Consider the following 17341-nt stretch of genomic DNA (forward strand, 5'->3'; position numbering starts at 1 on the left):
CCAAGATTTTGGATCATCTTGACTATCATTATTCTGAGTTCTTTTTGAGGTAGGCTGCCTATTTCCTCTTCATTTATTAGGTCTGGTGGGTTTTTACCTTGCTCCTTCATCTGCTGTGTGTTTTTCTGTCTTCTCATTTTGCGTAACTTACTGTGTTTGGGGTCTCTGTTTCTCAGGCTGCAGGTTTGCAGTTCCTGTTGTTTTTGGTGTCTCCCCCCAGTGGCTAAAGTTGGTTCAGTGTGCAGGCTTCCTGGTGGAGGGGACTAGTTGTGCAGTAAAGTTGTGCAGACTTCCTGGTGGAGGGGACTAGTGTCTGTGGTCTGGTGGATGAGGCTGGATCTTGTCTTTCTGGTGGGCAGGTCCACGTCTGGTGGTGTGTTTTGGAGTGTCTGTGGCCTTATTATGATTTTAGGCAGCCTCTCTGCTAATGGATAGGGTTGTGTTCCTGTCTTGCTAGTTGTTTGGCATAGGGTGTCCAACACTGTAGCTTGCTGGTCATTGAGTGAAGCTGGGTGTTGGTGTTGAGATGGAGATCTCTGGGAGATTCTCAGTTTGATATTATGTGGAGCTGGGAGGTCTCTTGTGGACCAGTGTCCTGAAGTTGGCTCTCCCAGCTCAGAGGCACAGCACTGACTCCTGGCTGGAGCACCAAGAGCCTTTCATCCACACGGCTGGCACAAGTTGGCCATCCCTGGTTTCATGTCAACATGATCTCAGGCACAAACCTCCTTGTTTTTCCATTTTGTCTTTAAGTTACTTGTTGAAACAACCGGCCCACGGTCCCCAGTACTGTCGCAGCCTCGGCTGCCAGGACCCCTCCAGAACCGGCAGCCTCAGTGAGGCCGCCCTCCCCTCGGTCTCCAGGGCAGTTCCGTGACAGCAGAGGGAAGAGACCCCGAGCCGGGAGTTCCAGCTCTGCGGAAACGCAGGCTCCGTTCTCTCCATTAGTTCTTAATACTTATCTAAAAGTTCTGTAGATTGACCTAACATTAACATAAAATAAAATATAAAGGAAAGAGAGTGTTAACTAGAACTTTCTTATCAAGCTGGGGGCTCACAAGCTTTCACTAAAACCTCCTTATTGTTATGTGGGTTGAGACAAGTGCTGTTTGGCGTTAGGAGCTCTTGTTGCTTAGATCTGGGTGACTGCCTTGTCCCAAAGGATGAGTGCCTCCATCCTCATGAAGTTTCCTGGTCAGTGCCACAGAGCATGGAGTTGGAGTTTTAAATCTAAGCTGTGCCAGCCCTCTAAGATCTGACCCCCAAAGTCCTGCTTTTAACAATCCCAGGGAGTTAGCCTCTGAGCCAGTCATTGGACATTGTCCGTTATGGACACTGTCCCTTAGGAATCAGAACCAGGCCATGGTGAACAACCAGAGGACTTTCTGGGGCTTGACTCTTCCCATTATTGACTGTTCTTGTGGTTTTTCTTCTGCCAGGAGGAACCAGTTCTCTTTTTCTTTCCTGGAGGTCTTTACTCCCCACTAGATGTCACCCGGTTGTTAGAAACTGCTGTGTTACCAGAGGATCAGTGCTCTATGCAAGCTAGAGCACAGTTGAGGACTGTACCCAGCCCCAGGAGAGCAATAACTGTTATTTTTTGGGTGCTTAAGTCATACAGCTAGTAAGTAGCTGAATTGGGATTCAGACCCAGGCGTTCCAGCTCCAGATGCATTCTGGGTGGAGTAGCCAAGTTCTTTGAACGTCTGACAGTAGAGAAACCGCCTCTCTAGAGTGCTGTTCACTCCTGAAAGTAGCGCCTCTCAGGACAGTCAGACTGTGTCACGTCTCTCCTTTCTGCTTTCCCACCTCTAAAGCAGCCTCCAGTATGCCCGTATCCGTTCACAGGGTGACAGACTCAGCCTTCTGTGAATCTTGAAAGATATCACACATTAGTGCCTCTAACTCTGCCTGTGGAATGGTTCTTATGACACATTCCCTTTGGTAAATACCAGGGCTTCCACCTGAGCCCTTCCAAATGGTAGGTCCTACAAACTCTTCCATAAATAACCTCTTACTCTCCTAGCACCCAGAGAAATGGCCTCAAAGAAGACCTTCCTTCCTTCCTTCCTTTCTTCATGGAGATGAGCACATTTAGACTCAACAGTCTTTTCATCAAAATCTTTAGGCCTCTATATGACCCAGACATTGCACTCCTGGCCATTTATCCCAGAGAAATGAAGACTTAGTATAAAAATACGTACCTGAATGTTTTTAGAAGCCTTAACGTAACACCCCAAAACTGGAGATAATCAGATGTCTTTCAGTAGGTAGACAGTTAAACTGTGGTACATCCATACCTTGGAATACTACTCAGCAGTAGAAAAGAAACAAACTGTTGATACAGACAACAACCCAGATAAATCTCCAGAGAATTATATTGAGTGAAAAAAAAATCCTCAAAGGTTACATACTGTATGGCTCTATTTATGTAACACTCTAGAAATGACAGAATTATAGTAATGGAAGACAGTAGTGGTTTCCAGGGGATAAGGAGAGGTAGGGGCAGGAGGGGAGTAGGTGTGGCTGTAAGAGGGCAAAGATCCTGGTAGGGCTGGAAATGTTCTGTATCCTGACAGTATCAATGTCAATATCTTGGTTGTGATATGGTACTACTCCACTCTGTGTTACCATCAGGGGAAACTGAGTGAAAGGCACACAGGATCTCTCTGTATTGTTTCTTACAACTCAATTTGAATGTACAATTATCTCAAAATAAAAAGTTTAATTTAAAAAATCTTTAGTCCTCTTCACCCTTTGGACAATAGTTAACGTGTCCCGATTTTTATTCATTTCTATTATTTCTTGGGGAATCTATCAATAGCTTTCTAGTGGTTTATTTAGGGTCTTCAGCATTTTCTTGGCAGGTTTCTAGTAATTAGGTCTAATGCATTTATATAGTATTAAGTTTGAAATCACATAAATTTGTAATTTGATCGTTTGTTTTCTTACGTGACCTTGTCATATCAAAAGAAACTGGCAGAAAATGGTCTTTCTTATGGATTTATGGAAACATTAGGATTACTTTGGGGATACATAACTATATAATCTATAATTCTTATCTCCAAATAAACAGCTACACTTGTCCTTTTCATAATATAAATCCTACTATCTTCAGAATAACCCCTGTACCATTTTAACATTGAAAAAGCCACATCTTATATTAATATATTAGAGAGAGACTTTAGTCATGAAGACTCAGCTCTAGCGGGCAGGACAAAAAAGGAAAATAGTAGGCTTTGGGTGAACACAGACTATTTGTTCAGGGAAATCAATTAAGTGGCTCAGTGATAATGAAGTCTGTCTAAACTGGTATTACAGACTTGCAGAAATATAGGGAACAGTTGAAGAGGGTTGAATGTTTTGTGTATTATCATGTCATCATGGTATTTGCTGAACTGTCGTGGGACTGGTCCTCACATGTAGTTTGTCTTCACTTCCAACCTCACACTGATAGCCCTTATGATACAACCTGACTTACATATGGCAAACGGAGCTTCATAAAATGCCATTGATTATTCCCTATAAGTTTATTTAAAGGGACTTGATGACAGCGTAAATGACTAGTAAAAGTCATGAATTTCAGCTGGAACTATAAATTTGGGATTTAGACTTTATATCCCAAATTCACCACTTAGCATATTATCTGGAACATTTTGGGCACACAGTAAATGTTTGCCTAACAAATTACTATTGATTTTTTGTGGTCCATGCTGCCTGTCCGTGACCCCCTCGCTTCCACGTTCCCTCAAGAGAAGAGTGCAGTGGGACTGACAGGGGACTCTCCAAATGTCAGTGACCTAAGGGGAAACCTGAGGGGGGGTCCCAGCGAAAGTGTGAGCGTGGGGCTGCACCGAGATGCAGGAGGGGTGGGGTCAGGCATGTGGAAAAGACTGCAGATAGATTTGAGCCAGTTTTCTTTCACACTGAAAAGAAAAGGTAGGGGGACAATGTCAGGAGGAGATTTAAGTACCAGTATTCAAGATAGATTAGACATTTTTTTTTCTTAAATGTACCTGTCTGGTTTAAACACAAGTATTGGTTGTTTTTAATTTTTTCCCCCACTGCAAATAGCATTATTTCTAAAATTGCTTTAGCGGGCTAACCTGAGATGTAGCCACCATTTATAATGGGAAAAATATGCAATCCAGATTCTGGTAAGTTAGAGTGAATTTTCAGAGCGCAGTTTCTCCCCTATTGACGGTAACATAATCTGGCTCTCTTTCTTTCATCTTTCTGACCATGCTTTCTTGTTAGTGGGCAACAGAGCTTCTCCTTATTAAGCCCATCTTTCCTCCTTTTCACCACTTTATTACTCATCATTGACTTTAGTAGCCTCATAAGTTGATGCCTTACCCATAGGTTTTCTGGAAAATATCTACAGGTCCCTGTACCTTGTCCATGTTTAGTAGAATAGCAAGTCCTTTTTCACACCACATCTTTGTTATAACTGAATTTTCTATTTATTATAGATCCTTGCAGGCACATTTCTGGATAGTCTGTTGAACCTTCTTAAGAATTCAGAGAAACTGCCGTGTGACCACGGAGAGAAAGATCTAATCTTAAGGCTTGCGTGAGTATTTTCTACTGTGGACTCCCTCACAACATGTGAAAGCTTCAGTGAACTGTGGCCTCGCTTTTGGGCAGATTCAGTTCTATAGTCAAGATGAAAAATGTTATCTATCATTGGGCTTATTAAATTTGGAGGTTAGTAGTTTCTCAAGGACACAAAGAAATCACAAAATAAACCATGTTTATTCTCACTTAAAAAATAGACAAGAAAGACTTGTCCTTTTTACTGAGCTGATATTCGAAAGAATCCCAGTCTGCAAACCACAAGAATTCTTAACTGTTTGAACCAAAAAGACCAAGTAGATTGTTTTTCATTATCTATTCTTAGAGAATTTAACCGAAACACCGTACCTCTTGAAAAGCACTTGATATGTGGTATTTTAATTTTTTAAAAGCTTGTGATACCTCTGTCTTTTTTATGATCCAATCCAATGACTACCGTAGGGGAAAATAGGGAGATTACCCTTGAAAGAGAATTCTTGACTGTTTTTTTGAGAAACATCTTCCCATTGGGTTAATTTCTTTAAAAAGCATTATATAGTATCGTAATCTGAGGTTTGTCTTCTCTTGAGCCCTGTAATTCTTAATCATAAACATATTTTCCCGTTATTTAGAATTATCCTTAACAGCTCCTTCTCACCCTTTATATCCAACAGGTCACCTGAGTTGTGTTCATTCTAACCAGTGTATCCCTCTCCAGTATGCCCCCTTCTCTCTGCCACTGCCTTAGATCAGGCTATCATCATTTCTTGCCTGGATCTCTACAATGACATACTGATTGATCTCCCTGTCTCCAATCTTGACCCCCTCCAAACTAACCTCTCTGTATTGCCAGAAAGTCATCTTTCTGAAACACTAATTTACTAAGACCATGCCATTTCCTTGACTTAAAATCCTTCAATGGCTCCTTACTAAAATTCAGGTATAATAAATCTTACTATGGACTTGTTAGGAAGATTAAATAAAATTCATTAAGACCCCTTAACGCAGTGCCTGGCTCAGAACAGGCTCTCAGTCTGTGTTAATGTTTCCCCCTTGCACGCATGGCAGCAGCAGAGCTTACGGTGGCCCGGGGACAGAGGGACAGCGGCTCTGCTGGAAACCAGGCCAAAAGGAGCAGGGGCCAAGAATCTCACCGAACTCCAGAGCCAGGCTTTCCTAAATCCCCGGGAGGTTAGGCACAATAGATTGATCTAGCATCCAGTTCCATCTGTGTTCCAGGAAGACTTTGCCTGATAAATTATAAGCCAAGCTCATCTGTGACTAAGCTTTTTTAACCTTAGAGTAAGGGAGCCATCTTAACAAACACATTGGTCTCTGCCTTTGTGTTTTCTTTTTTTCTTTTTTTTTTTTTTTGCGGTACGCGGGCCTCTCACTGTTGTGGCCTCTCCCGTTGCGGAGCACAGGCTCCGGACGCGCAGGCTCAGCGGCCATGGCTCACGGGCCCAGCCGCTCCACGGCATGTGGGATCTTCCCGGACCGGGGCACGAACCCATGTCCCCTGCATCGGCAGGCGGACTCTCAACCACTGCGCCACCAGGGAAGCCCCTGTGTTTTCTTGTTTTGGTTTGTTTTCTCTTTAACTTCTTAGTAAAGTTTCTTTTGTCAGGCTTTAACTTTTTCTTAAATGAACCAAGGAAGGGACAATTGCAGGTGGAGTGGAGACACATCCACACGCACGCACGCACGCACACACGCACGCATGCACTGAGAGACCAAGGAATTGCTGAGGGCGGGGAAGTATCAATGAAGGATGTGTGGAAACACCTACTGGTGAACCGAGGCTACTCAGATGGGGGAAGTATTAGCATGGACACAGCTGGGATTGCTGCCTTTTCCTGCCTCTGCATTCCCACAGAGACCTGTTTTTCCTCATCTCTCCATCTTCAGACAGTGGGAGTTTGGCAAAATCAGATATTTAGGTAACCACAGAACAAAGCAGAATAGGATCAATACTGTAAAAAGGACAGAATTCTTAATTTCATGATATTTCCAGTTTTTAAATTTAGTTTGTTGCCTTCCTTAGCTTTTCTCTTTCTATGAAAAATTTGAAGTTTATGCTCTAAACACAACATTTAGCAGGTCCTTATTGAGTGTGAATTAAGTTATTGTTTTTTTCATGCTGATCTAGTTAACTTTTGAGCTGATAATTCTGTTTTACCATATAGAATATCTCAAATACAATAAAAAGCAAATATATGAAAGAGAATTACTTTGTTTTAAATAAGAATCTCTACCAGTAGTAGCATTTGTGTGTGTGTATGTGCATGTATAGGTAGTTTTATGAAGTTTAAGGAACATGCTGTCTTTGTCTTCTGACGATGTAATAAACTTAAATCTAAGCACTTATATCTTGCTTCACTTTAAAAAAGCTCAATCCAGGGACTTCCCTGGTGGTCCAGTGGTTAAGACTCCACGCTTCCAATGCAGGGGATGCAGGTTTGATCCCTGGTTGGGGAACTAAGACCCAGGTGCCGCGTGGCGTGGCCAAAAAAAAAAAAAATCTCAGTCTTTTTATACGATGAAAAGTGAAGTACGGCTTTGTGGTGATTTAATTGCAATTTTGATTCAACAGATATGAAAAAATGAGACACTTTAATGGAAAATAAAATATAATAATTGATAGTGAGGTAATTTATTAAAGGCAGGAAGCCAAGAAGGAAAAGAAATAGCGCTTTTCTAAATGACTTCATTGTCCTGATTTAGTTGACTTCTCTGAATCTTGCTCACCTCATATTTCATTACAGGCACATTCCGTCACCACATCTGAACAATGTCCTACGTTTTTGTGAATGATTCTTCTCAGACTAATGTGCCCCTGCTACAAGCCTGTATTGATGGAGACTTTAACTACTCCAAGAGGCTTTTGGAAAGTGGCTTTGACCCAAATATCCGTGACAGCAGGGGCAGAACAGGCCTTCACCTCGCAGCAGCCCGAGGGAATGTAGACATCTGCCAGTTATTACATAAATTTGGTGCTGATCTCCTGGCCACAGATTATCAGGGAAACACAGCTCTTCATCTCTGTGGCCATGTGGATACTATTCAATTCTTAGTTTCCAATGGACTCAAAATTGATATTTGGTAAGTTCTGTGGTTTTTGAAGTCTTGTCACTTCCTCCCATTAGTCTGTCAAGCAATGATCTAATCTTGGAGTCTGTTGATTTTGTTTCCTCACTGATCGAGCATAGTGACAAGTTCAGAAGGGTATTGAGGACCATGAGTGAGGGAACAAGAGGCTGACTTCTAGATTTATGCTGAAGCAGTGTATGTTTTTCTATGAAAATAGTGGCTAGGTTCTGCTACTAATTAATTGTGTATTGTAAGACAAGGGCAAAAGAAGAAAAGAACTAACATTTGTTGAAAATCTCTTACGACCTGGGTGCTGCACATACTGTGTTTAGCTCATTTAATCCTCAGAATGAATAACTCTTAAGGTAGGTATTCATTTTATAGATGAAATAATTGAGACAAGCATTCTGGGTTAAATGACTTAACAAAGGTCACACAGCTGGAATTTGAACCTAGTTCCACCTGATTCCAAAGCTTGTTTGCCTTCTATCGTATAATTTACCATGCTAGCTTCATAATCTCTCTGGGGTGCTCACAGTCCTTTTGATACTGAACAATTTGAAGAAGTAGTAGTTTTTTTGGTTTGTTTTAGTGATTCCTTGTTATCAGGCCACTTTAAAAAGTGACCTTGACCTTTAAGCTACAGTTTCATGTTGCCCTAATTTATTGTTGCTATAATGTCCCTAAATCTGAATAAGACAGTAAGTGGTTCGGCTGCTACAGAACAGGATGTGGTGGGAATTAACCATAGGATTCAGTGTTACTTGGGCTCTCTCCTGTTGTTAAATAGCTAGGTGAACCAAAGCAGCTTATTTGATTGCTTTTGAGCGTGGGTGTTTTTTTTGTTGTTTGTTTAATTCTTAGACATTAATATATATATATATATATATATATATACACACATACATACATACATACATACACCCTTGGGCTTCCCTGGTGGCACAGTGGTTGAGAGTCCACCTGCCGATGCAGGGGACACGGGTTCGTGCCCCGGTCTGGGAAGAGCCCACATGCCACGGAGCGGCTAGGCCTGTGAGCCATGGCCGCTGAGCCTGCGCGTCCGGAGCCTGTGCTCCACAACAGGAGAGGCCACAACAGTGAGAGGCCCGCGTACCGCAAAAAAAAAAAAAATATATATATATATATATATATGTATGTATACACCCTTCTCATGAAATATATAAATGTCAGATAAGGATGAATCTAGAATTTTCCAATTAATTTCTAGGAAGATGCCCTCCTTTTCTTTTATTTATTCTCACTTATCTACTTTTGCCTGTATATATATTTTTCCTTTTTCCCTAAAAGGAAAAAAAAAAAAGGTTAACTCAAAATTCAGGTTCCAACTCAACCACTGGTTCTGCTCTGTGTTTTAATTTTGAGTTAATGGGGCCCATGCCCTCCTCAGTGAGATCAACACAGATGGCTACCAACAGTATAATATAACCTCTTTATTTTTATGAACTTTTTAGCAATCATCAAGGTGCTACACCCCTAGTTCTGGCAAAGCGCAGGGGAGTGAATAAAGATGTCATCCGATTGCTGGAATCTTTGGAAGAACAGGAGGTAAAAGGATTTAACAGAGGAACTCACTCAAAACTGGAGACTATGCAGACAGCTGAGAGTGAAAGGTACTTAAGATATCATTTTTTTAAGGGGCAAGTCACTTTAACTGAATCTTTTATGACAACTTTTTGTCAGCTTTATATTTATTTGCTTTCAAGTAAAGTGCTTTGATACTTTCTTTGAACTTATATTAGTCCTTCTGGCTCCAGATTACAATTGAAAAGCTATTAACGGAAAGTACTGTGTGCCCACATGCACAGAATGTTCTGTTAGCCACTGGCAGGGCAGCCTGCTATATTGGTAGTACAAGTGAGAAGAGCTGAAAAAGAGGGAGGGAAACAGGAGTCTGAGAATTTAAGTACAGATCACAAAAAGAATGGAATTTCGAAAAAGGAGGAGAAAGATAAGTCAGGACAAGAACTTGGACAGTATTAGAAAAGACCAAAAAGCTACCTTTCAAAGGTAGGGAATTAAAGTGCTGAGGAAAAGTAAAACAGGAGGAGAGTAAGACAAGACTTAACACAGTTCAGTGATGTGAAAGTGACTTTTACATGAGATGGAACAATGGAAATGTGGGCTTCTGTAAGTAATTGAAGCTAAGATGTAGTGACTGACAGGGTCTCAAACATCTCATCATTTCTCATCTAGAAGCAGTTTAGAACATAGTTCAGGGAGCTCTGGAAAGGTGACCAGTCATCTTTTCTCTGGCATCATGGGCTCAACAGGTAAAGTCTCTAGGCCAGACTTAGTTGTACTAGCATGTAGTTTGGTTGACCACCATGGAGTTTAAGCTTTCCAGGTATTACAGGGGAGGAAGGATGATGAGCTTTACAGTCTCCTCCCAAAATTTTCAGTGGACTAGGGCCCTCATGAGCTATTGACCCAGTAGCAGATTGACCAAGACTTGGAATTAGGAGCCTATGGTCCACTTAGACTGTTGGGATCATTGTTTCTGGGAGTTCCAGATGAAATCCTCTGTTTTTCATAGTTCACCCTTAATTTGATTCTTCTGTGCCCGTGACTCCTTTCCTCCCTCTTCATGGACTGCCTGGTGTGCTCGTTGGGGACTGTTAATTCTACTCTCAAGTTTAGGATTATTTTGTTTGTTACAAATACTTATTATTGTCCAAAGAAATTAAACAGTTTTACTTCTAGAACATGCTCCTTATGAGTTATCACTGAAGGCTGGCAAGGACATAAAATAAGAAGCCAGAGGTGCATTGGCAAGCCCTTCTTTCACCTGTGTGCTCTGGATTGGCAGTCAGGGTGCTATAAGCAATTCAATAACATTGAGTTATCTGTTTTTTGTTAAAGATCATGTTCTTGCAAAATAACTTAAAATTTATTTTCGAAACTACTTTAAGCTCCTTTACTGTGAAAAATGTCCAAGAATGTGCATTTTCTTGGTATATATTCAGGACTTTGCTTGGTATATTTTGTTAATAGCCAATTTCTTGTCATCTCTTTATTAGAAATACACTTTATTTTGCCTCAGTTGTGATTACTTATTAACTAAGAAGTGATTAGTCCTTTGAGCAACGCAATATGAAGTATTTATTCCTACTTCTTTCACGTACCTGCTATTGCACTTCAGCATGAGAATCTGCATTATTTACGGCATTACGTAAAGCCTGTCCTTTGAAACTTGAATTATTAATACTTGTACTACCTAGTTGTCCTATCTTACTCATGCCCTTCAGTGTCATGGTAGGAAGGTGTGGTTGAAGTTTAAATTAAAAAGCTTAAAGCAGCATCATTGGTTATTAGGGAAAATGCAGATCAAAACCACAGTGAAATACCACTTCATCATACCCAATTGGATGGCTACAATCAAAAAGATGGACAATAACAAGTACTGGCAATGATGTGAAAAAATTCAAACCGTCATACATTGCTGGTGGGAATGTAAAGTAGCATAGCTGCTGTGGAAGACAGTCTGGCAGCTCCTCAAAAAGTTACACAGAGTTACCATACGACCCAACAATTCTACTTTTAGGTATACACCCAAGAAAATTGAAAACACATGTCCACACAAAAACTTGTACATGAATTTCATAGAAGCATTATTTATAATAATCAAAAGGTGGAAACCACCCAAAAGTCCATCGATGATGAGTGGATAAACAAATGGTCATCTATCCATCTAGTGAGACATTATTCCACCATAAAAAGGAATGTAATACTGATACGTGCTACAACGCGGATGAGCTTTGAAAACATGCTACATGAGAGAAGCCAGACACAAAAGGCCAAATATCATATGATTCCATTTATATGAAGTGTCCATAATCAGCAAATAGAAAGTCGTGGTTGCCAGGAGCAGGGGAAGGAGCAGTGGGAAGTGGCTGCTGAAGGTACAGAGTTTGTTATAGAGGCGACCAAAGTGTTCTAAAATTAGATGGTGGAGATGGGTCTACAACTTTGCGAATTACTAAAAACCACTGAATCATGTACTTTAATTTTTTTAATTTTACTTATTTTTATTTTTGGCTGTGTTGGGTCTTCGTTGCTGTGTGCAGGCTTTCTCTAGTTGCAGCGAGCGGGGGCTACTCTTCATTGTGGCGCGTGGGCTTCTCATCGCGGTGGCTTCTCTTGTTGCGGAGCATGGGCTCGAGGCACACGGGCTTCAGTAGTTGCAACATGCAGTCTCAGTAGTTGTGACATGTGGGCTCAGAAGTTGTGGCTTGCGGGCTCTAGAGCACAGGCTCAGTAGTTGTGGCGCATGGGCTTAGTTGCTCCGCAGCATATGGAATCTTCCCGGACCAGGGATGGAACCTGTGTCCCCTGCATTGGCAAGTGGATTCTTAACCACTGCACCACCAGGGAAGCCCCTGAATCACATACTTTAAAAAGATGAATTTTATAGTATATGAATTACATCAATTTAAAAAAAGTGAGGGACGGACTTCCCTGGTGGCACAGTGGATAGGACTCCACGCTTCCAGTGCAGGGGGTCTGGGTTTGATCCCTGGTTAAGGAACCAGATCCCACATGCATGCTGCAACTAAGAGTTTGCATGCCACACTAAGGAGCCCACGTGCTGCAACTATGGAGCTGGTGAGCTGCAACTAAGGAGCCTGCGAGCCACAACTAAGGAGTCGGTCTGCCACAACTAAGACCCTGTGCAACCAAATAAATATTTTTTAAAAAATAAAAAAAGTGGGGGAAAAGCTTAAAGGGATTGGCTAGTACATGGCATTGTGGCATAGCTGTGTAATGATTAGCCTTTTCTAGAACAGCAGATAAAGCAAAATTTTGAATGTATTTAGTATTTTCCAGTTCCCTTATGATTCCCTGAAACATAGCATAGCTTCTTAAGGGCCTATCAGTCACGTTGATGAAAAACATTTCCCCACAGCCCCTTATATCCTAAGTTTAATTAGTTCCTTTTTACTCTGTAGGTATGGGATAACAGACAGTGTAGGTGACACATGTACAAAAAAGATTACACGTGCACACACAGACCATCATGCTAGAATCAGGTATTTCCTAGACAGTAGAAAACATTTCATTGGATCAGGTTGCTATAGACAGTTCTGATTGGCAAAACTTCATGGGCTCCTAGAGAACGTGCAACTGAATTCTCATTTTACAGGTCCCTACCCCACCCGCCACTGTCCAAAAGTAGAGTGTTCCTAGGAAAACTTTCCTTAAGCTGAGATGGCATAAAGCAATTGCCTTAGGACTCATCTTACGAATGGATGCACAAAATAAATCGAGATAAAGCACAGGTGCTCACAGACACAGTTCAAAGATATTGCAGCTGGATGCTGAGTGTAGTTCCTGGGGAAGGAGCTTGGTGGTGCCACTCTTGCTGCAAAATAAACATTGAACACTGTTTTTGCTTTTCGCCTTTTTTTGTATAAAAGCAAAAATCCTCTTGGGATTACTTTCAGTTAGCAAACACTGGTAGTAGTGTAGATGTTTCTTAAAAGTGAGGTGGGGCTTCCCTGGTGGCGCAGTGGTTGAGAGTCCACCTGCCGAGGCAGGGGATACGGGTTCGTGTCCCGGTCCGGGAGGATCCCACGTGCCGCAGAGCGGCTGGGCCCGTGAGCCATGGCCGCTGAGCCTGCGCGTCTGGAGCCTGTCCTCCGCAACGGGAGAGGCCACAGCAGTGAGAGGCCCACGTACCGAAAAAAAAAAAAAAAAAAAGTGAGGTGGCATAAAGCAAACTTTCAAAAAATGGGGGATACCTGTATATCTAACACTTTAAAGTATGAGAGCATGTTGACTCAGACGTAGTCAATAAATTTCATGTAAGTCAAAATTAACCTCTCCTGAACTTCTTAAAGTTCTAATCTTATTTTTGAACTTGCTTGAGTTTTCTTTAAATTTTTGTGTTGTTGTAGATTCCCATTGAAAATTTCTTCTCCTATTCAGAAGATAAATATAAAAAAAAAGTTTGGATGTCAAACAGATTGGCCCATTAAGAAATCACCTTCCCATGATTAGAGAAGACTCTAAATGCCAGTAAACGCTGAAGTGCCTTTGTTCGACAGTGTCAAGAAGTAAAATAAAGTTGTAGGTTACCAAAAAAAAAAACAACTGTCAATTTTGCATGATAAACCAGACTCTTAAGACATTGTTTTGTGCTGTTTCCATTGTTCTGCCCCAAGGTGGTTGGAAGAACATGAAGAGAAGGAGTTTAGGAAGGATAATAACAGCGGTAGATAGTTGATACCTATGATTATGGTCATTGTGGCTTTAATCTAAATGATACCCTGTTGTTGGTCCTGCACGTTGTGACATAATTGTGGGTGCTAATCCCTTAGAGCTTCAGATTCATCACTGTGCAGCCATCCAAATACCAATGTCAGATATACTGTATTTGTAGTGGTCATATTTCTCACTTATATAGTTACGAAAACCTGAATCAGTGTTTTTATGGTATTTGTGCTACCTTATTTTCAACTAGACTCAGCCTTTATATAGAAGAGAAATAAACATATTTTGTGTTATCCTCCAAGATAGAACTAAAACCAGTAGGAGGAACCTATTAAGAGGAATTCCTAATGTCTGGCCCAGTCCAAGTGTACAACAGACTGAAGAGTAAGCATCCATTACTAGAGTATTACAGTTTAAAGAAGGAATTCCTTCATTGGTCAGATTATTGAACTAAATTAATAAAAATTCCCTTTTCACTTTAAGATTCACATACTTTATAGAACAGTTTTTTAGATTTGCCCGTCTTTGCTTATTTCCATTAACATGAATTCTCAAATTTTGAATCATCGTGTTGAATTCTAAATTTCAAATAACCAAATGTGTTTTGCTTTAGTACCTGGTGTAAACAACTCATTTGACCTACTTCAAGACTTCTGCTTGGGACGTTTTTATTAGAAAAGGATTTTTAACTGACTCTTCTAGATACTAAGCCAAGAAACATAATCATTACTGTTTAGCAGTTTATAGTTGAAGTTAGATTGTCCAGATACCTGCACGTATATAAATCAGTACACAAATGGGTGAGAATATATATATATATATAAGTCAGTTTTCTTCTTGTAAATATTGTATTTTAAGGTTGGTCTTTTCTAAACAATGCAGTTCCTATGGTTTTATGTTTTTGAAATGTGTTGTTTCACGCCCTTTCTTTTCCCTTTGCTTCTCTCACAGTGCCATGGAAAGCCATTCCCTCCTCAATCCCAACCTGCAGCAAGGTGAGGGGGTCCTGTCCAGCTTCCGAACCACGTGGCAGGAGTTTGTAGAGGATCTGGGCTTCTGGAGGGTGTTGCTCTTGATCTTTGTCATTGCTCTGCTGTCTCTTGGCATCGCCTACTATGTGAGTGGGGTGCTACCCTTCGTGGAAAACCAGCCTGAACTGGTGCATTAGAAGAGCCCATGGGAGAGGAGGCAGATGCCAGTGTCCTGGCTTGCATTGTTTGTTCTCAGTTTCTCAAAGTTTTCTCTTGGTGCAAGGCAGTGAGGGCTGTACATTTTTTCTTTTTGCAGTTTTACACATTGTAATCCTTGTAGAAGAACTAACTACATACTGTAGTCAAGTATACTGTCCTAAAGCTACCTCCAACTCAGCCTGACTTCTTAGGAAAGGCTCTGCATAGCCTTGTTTGATAAAAACATGGAAGTGACTAAAGAATGAGAGATAGAGGATGAGACTAGGAAATCCTTGCTACAGAAACCTTACCCTAACATAAGACCAGCTAAAGTGAAGTGTTTGAAGGTTGTCTTATATGATTAGTTTTGATTGGTAGTTTTGTTTTGTTTTTGTTTATTTTTGCAAGAGCTGCTTTTCTCTTTTTATTTACTTTCTCTGGGGAATATCGGGGGCGGGGGCTAGGGGAGAATGAAGCATTCAGTTTAAAACTTGAAGTGCTTTTTTCAAATCCTGTAGAGCAAATCAGTATTTTTGGAATGTTTGGTTTGTTTTAATATTTTCAAGTCTAGTCACATACCAAACAGAACTTTTGAAAATGAGCTGTATTTTCCTCAAAAATGACTGATTTGATCTTATATTTATTTGTTTTTAGGATAATTTTGATTTTTTTCTAAGCTACTTTGCTTGTTGTTGATATCTGTGACGAACTTGAGAAGTTCATTTTGTTCATTTGTCAGTTTCCCCTAGTGTTTATTTCAGAGTTATTCTATTCATCAAACATGCAGTCAGAAAACTTTCTCTGCTCGGTAGTTAGCAGGGGAAAACACTTCTGGTGTTTAAATGTCACTGTGATTCTGTCGTCCTGTTATTACGGTGAAAGATTCAGTTCTATAAGCTAGCCGTGTTGTCACAGTTGTATTGTAGTTCATAATGTTTTCATTTTATGTGCAGTCCTGTTCAGAGGCCCTGTTAGAATTGTGGTGACAATCCCATCCATGTCAGTTGTTCTCTGATGGCAAGAAAGGATGGCGTATTTCTGAATTAACAGTGTTGAACACTATTGTACTAGGTGTCATAAACTCTTTATGAATGCGAATATTATGTAAATTGAAATATGGCCCCCAAACTTTATTGCAGCTTTTAGCAGTTTGAAGTCCTCTTTTGTTAATGATTCTGCTATGTTTTTTTTTTCTGCTATGTTTAAGTCATATTCTTGGGTTATTAAAAAAGGATATGAAGACTTGAGAATTATTCATTGGGTGTAGTCAGAAAATTCTAGTGAAAGAACTAATGGTTTTATTTTTTAGAACATAAGTCATCTAAGCTACTGCTAATCGAATTGTTGCTAGAATTAGAAATTATAATTTAAAGCAGAATTGGTATTTATGTGATTCTTTTTGCTTCTTAATATTTTCTCTTTTGCATTTATATATCTAGGATTGAGGCATTTTTCTTTCATGTGACTTTATCCTGTCTTAAAGAGCTGTTCTAAAATTCCTGATTTACCTAGCTGCCTGAGGATCAGCTCATAGCATCTTGCTTTTAGGTTAGATACAAACAAAATTAATCATACTTGGTGTAAATACAGCAAACCGTGGATGTTAGAATGGAGAGCACTAGAACTCAAAGTATATTCAGATTAAAAGCTTTGGAATTAGCTTTGCTTTTGTTTGTAACTCTAAACAGATGTGCAAAATTGGTTAACATGTCTGTAAATATATTGCATTTTTTTAAGATTTATGTTTCCTTTTAAGTGCTCATTTCTTTGTATTCTATTCTCTGCATTCAGTATTCAGTAATACTACCAATAAACGTATTTATAATCTCTTAATCACAATCTGTTTGCTTAGGTATCGTTTTTCTTTTAATTTAGGATTTTTTTAAGTGGGTTCCAATTGGCTGTTCATAAAAACAAAGTTTTTTTTTTAAAACCTGATGTAATAGTTATATCACGTTTCACGTATGTTAGCCTTATAAATGTTCTGGCACTAATTTGGTTGAATTGCTTTTGGATTAGGCACCTCCCAATTTTACAGGTCAGTTCACGTGCCTCATCTCATTTCATCCTTATGTTCACCCTACCCCTGCTGTATTTCCCCATTTTATAAGATGAGGAAACTGATACTAGGAGGTTTAAGTAACTTGTCCAATATCAGACAGCTAGGACATAGTGGAATAGGGATTCCACATTCAGGCTCTATCCCCAATTATAAGTTTGCTTTTTCCTCCTGCCCTGCTGTCTGTCATGAGTCTGGCAGTGGAACCATCTAGAGTCTTGCCTACTGTCATCTC

At 40.3% G+C, this 17341-nt stretch overlaps 1 protein-coding gene across 7 annotated transcripts in view; it reads left to right on the forward strand.

Annotated features, from left to right (window-relative positions):
• The window catches only part of ANKRD46 (ankyrin repeat domain 46), a 34985-nt gene extending 18258 nt beyond the window's left edge, over positions 1-16727 (forward strand). For 5 of the 7 annotated variants that reach the window (XM_082601494.1, XM_082601496.1, XM_082601493.1 and 2 more), the window contains exons 2-5: positions 4473-4573; positions 7320-7656; positions 9120-9278; positions 14830-16727. In XM_082601494.1, the coding sequence (XP_082457620.1) occupies positions 7346-7656; positions 9120-9278; positions 14830-15046 (687 nt within the window). In that variant the 5' untranslated portion in view covers positions 4473-4573; positions 7320-7345 and the 3' untranslated portion in view covers positions 15047-16727. The remainder of the gene's footprint in view (positions 1-4472; positions 4574-7319; positions 7657-9119; positions 9279-14829) is intronic. The other 2 variants (XM_082601499.1, XM_082601498.1) reach the window with 1 other exon arrangement.
• Positions 16728-17341: the final 614 nt, after the last annotated feature.

The sequence above is a fragment of the Mesoplodon mirus genome, assembly GCF_964341445.2.
Source record: "Mesoplodon mirus genome assembly, chromosome: 16".
Classification (NCBI taxonomy): domain Eukaryota; kingdom Metazoa; phylum Chordata; class Mammalia; order Artiodactyla; family Ziphiidae; genus Mesoplodon; species Mesoplodon mirus.